Source organism: Cephus cinctus, unplaced genomic scaffold, assembly GCF_000341935.2.
Source record: "Cephus cinctus unplaced genomic scaffold, Ccin1 Ccin1_contig_4021643, whole genome shotgun sequence".
Taxonomy (NCBI): domain Eukaryota; kingdom Metazoa; phylum Arthropoda; class Insecta; order Hymenoptera; family Cephidae; genus Cephus; species Cephus cinctus.
In genome coordinates this window covers 1-2198 of record NW_014332710.1, presented here as the reverse complement: position 1 = coordinate 2198, position 2198 = coordinate 1, and the positions used below count along the sequence as shown (strand labels likewise).

Genomic DNA, 2198 nt, shown 5'->3' with positions numbered 1-2198 from the left:
AATGGTGAATTAGAAATTCGCACCGTTACATGTAATATTGTGTTTTTTGGGAAATAAATTTGTACACGACGAAGCTTCTGCTGTGTTTGAATACCTTTCCTATTTGAAAAATCATTATGAAAAGTGTATCCAATGACATAATTACTTTATAAACTTTACTTTCAGTTATTCTATACGTTAACGTGAATGACATAAAATCTTTTTTATGTATGGAATCGCTATACTTTATGGTAAGGAACAATTTATTATTATTGTGTATGAATTCGTCGAGTTTTCGTTTCTTACTGATATGCGTTGAATGATAATTGCACATTATCTTTTTCTTTGTAGTCTCTTGAACATTTGCAATGGCGGAGTTGGCGAGGTACTTCTAGAACACAATGAATAATTCATAGGCGCTTTGTTTCTATTGACTTTGATTTCGTTTAATCGATCGCCCTGTGTCAAGACGTATGCTTCTGAATTTAGTTTTGGTTTACATCTTTGAATGCCCAGAATTCTTTGATCGGAATTAGTCGATGCATCTTCCTCGATATTCCGGAGCTTTCCTAAAAATTATAAAAATTTATATAATCATAAACGATCCTATCTTCCAAAAACTTACCTAAAATTCCTTTTAAACCGCATTTATTTATTTTGTTTAACGTTCTTATTTCGCGGTTATGTAGGTCCGATACGATCTCTTTCAAATCTCCATTGTTAATCATTCTCTGTTCTACAATGTTAAAAAAATTCGTTATTTTCGTTACAAGTTTTATTTTTATAAATGACCAAAATTCGCGAAGAAAAGGAAAAACACCAGCATTAGAGTGATGCCTAGGATTATCAATTTTCGAATTACTCCTCTCCAATTTGATCGCGATCGAATATATCCCTCGTTTATGATGCGCTATCATGTCGCCATTTCCATGATACTTTAATCTATAAAATTCAATGCATATTTTTTGACAAATAAACACATTCCGGATTTATAATTCTTTTTGGTACCTATAATGTTGACCTGCACGCCACAGTATACTTTCCATATCTTCAAGCCAGGCTTGTTGATGTCCAATGACAGATCCAGGTCGACATATTCTCAGCCAAGCAATTGCTTCTCTTGCAGTCATTCTGTAATGCTTCACCAAATAGGCTGCAATTAGTGAACCAGTTCTGCCCAAACCAGCCTGTAAATTATAAAAAGATCTTTTGCAACCACTCTTACGTGAGCCTACATATAAATTAGTGCAATAACCATAACCACACTTTTACCTTGCAGTGCACGGCAATGGGTCCGTCCGTTGATTCTGCAAGCTGTAAAAATTGATTAAGTATCTTTTTCGGCGGTACACTTCCATCAGGCATAAACATATCATAATGTGTTATTCCAGCCCTTGTGAATCTGTCAAATGAAAAATTATAATATAGAATAATTATTGATAACGGTCATCGATATTAATCAATACGTTTCTGCATACCTAGACGCATCGTACGACTTCTTATTCAGTCTGACAACAGCAGCAACGTCATTTTTTATAAAATAATCTATATATCGTTCAGGTGGATGATAAATGGAACCAGCTTCCGTACTTGGTCCAACAAAAGCAAGAAACTTTTGAGGCACCATCCAATTCAAATCTCCTTTTCTCACTTGCTCGTACTTCTCGTACTCGGCCACGTCAAAATCTTGGAAATTGAAGAATCCAAATGCCGCGGCTTTGTGAATTGCACTCAAACAGTCTAACCGTGCGATCGTAATACGGATTAATTTTAATACGAGGTTCTCTATACCTTATTCGACAATTTACTCAACGTTAATCACCTATTAAATGGATATTATAAATCGACACGCCCATCGACGCATCTTGAAAGGGTTTCAGCATATGTAAATTCCCACATACGAGTGGCTTATATGCCTCTTCCGGTGTTTTTTTCAAATAAAGAATCGCATACGATGCTATTAGAAAGGCGGCATTTGCTTTTTTATGTTGATTCTGCGACGTGTAATGGACGATTTGTTTATGCTTGTTAGCCTTGTCCCTCAACTTCTCATTTACTTTACAGCAATACCTGTCGATATTGTTCAATTGATTATGAATGGAGTTGATGAACGATTTTTCGAGCATCTTATATACTTGTACAAGCAGGCGAGATTCAGTGGACCAAAATCATTATAGAAATTCTGATAAATCAATTCGTCGTCGATACTAAAGAAGTGA

General features: G+C 35.3%; 1 protein-coding gene across 1 annotated transcript; it reads right to left on the bottom strand.

The window, feature by feature from the left end:
- Nucleotides 1-11: 11 nt before the first annotated feature.
- LOC107271411 (dual specificity protein phosphatase CDC14A) lies at nucleotides 12-2194 on the bottom strand (the record flags this gene model as incomplete). Its single annotated transcript, XM_015747781.2, has 8 exons — nucleotides 12-548; nucleotides 605-715; nucleotides 800-921; nucleotides 988-1166; nucleotides 1252-1381; nucleotides 1458-1719; nucleotides 1802-2049; nucleotides 2115-2194. Coding segments are annotated over 8 exons (1368 nt in total), but the record flags the coding sequence as incomplete, so codon positions are not given.
- Between the last annotated feature and the right edge of the window lie 4 nt (nucleotides 2195-2198).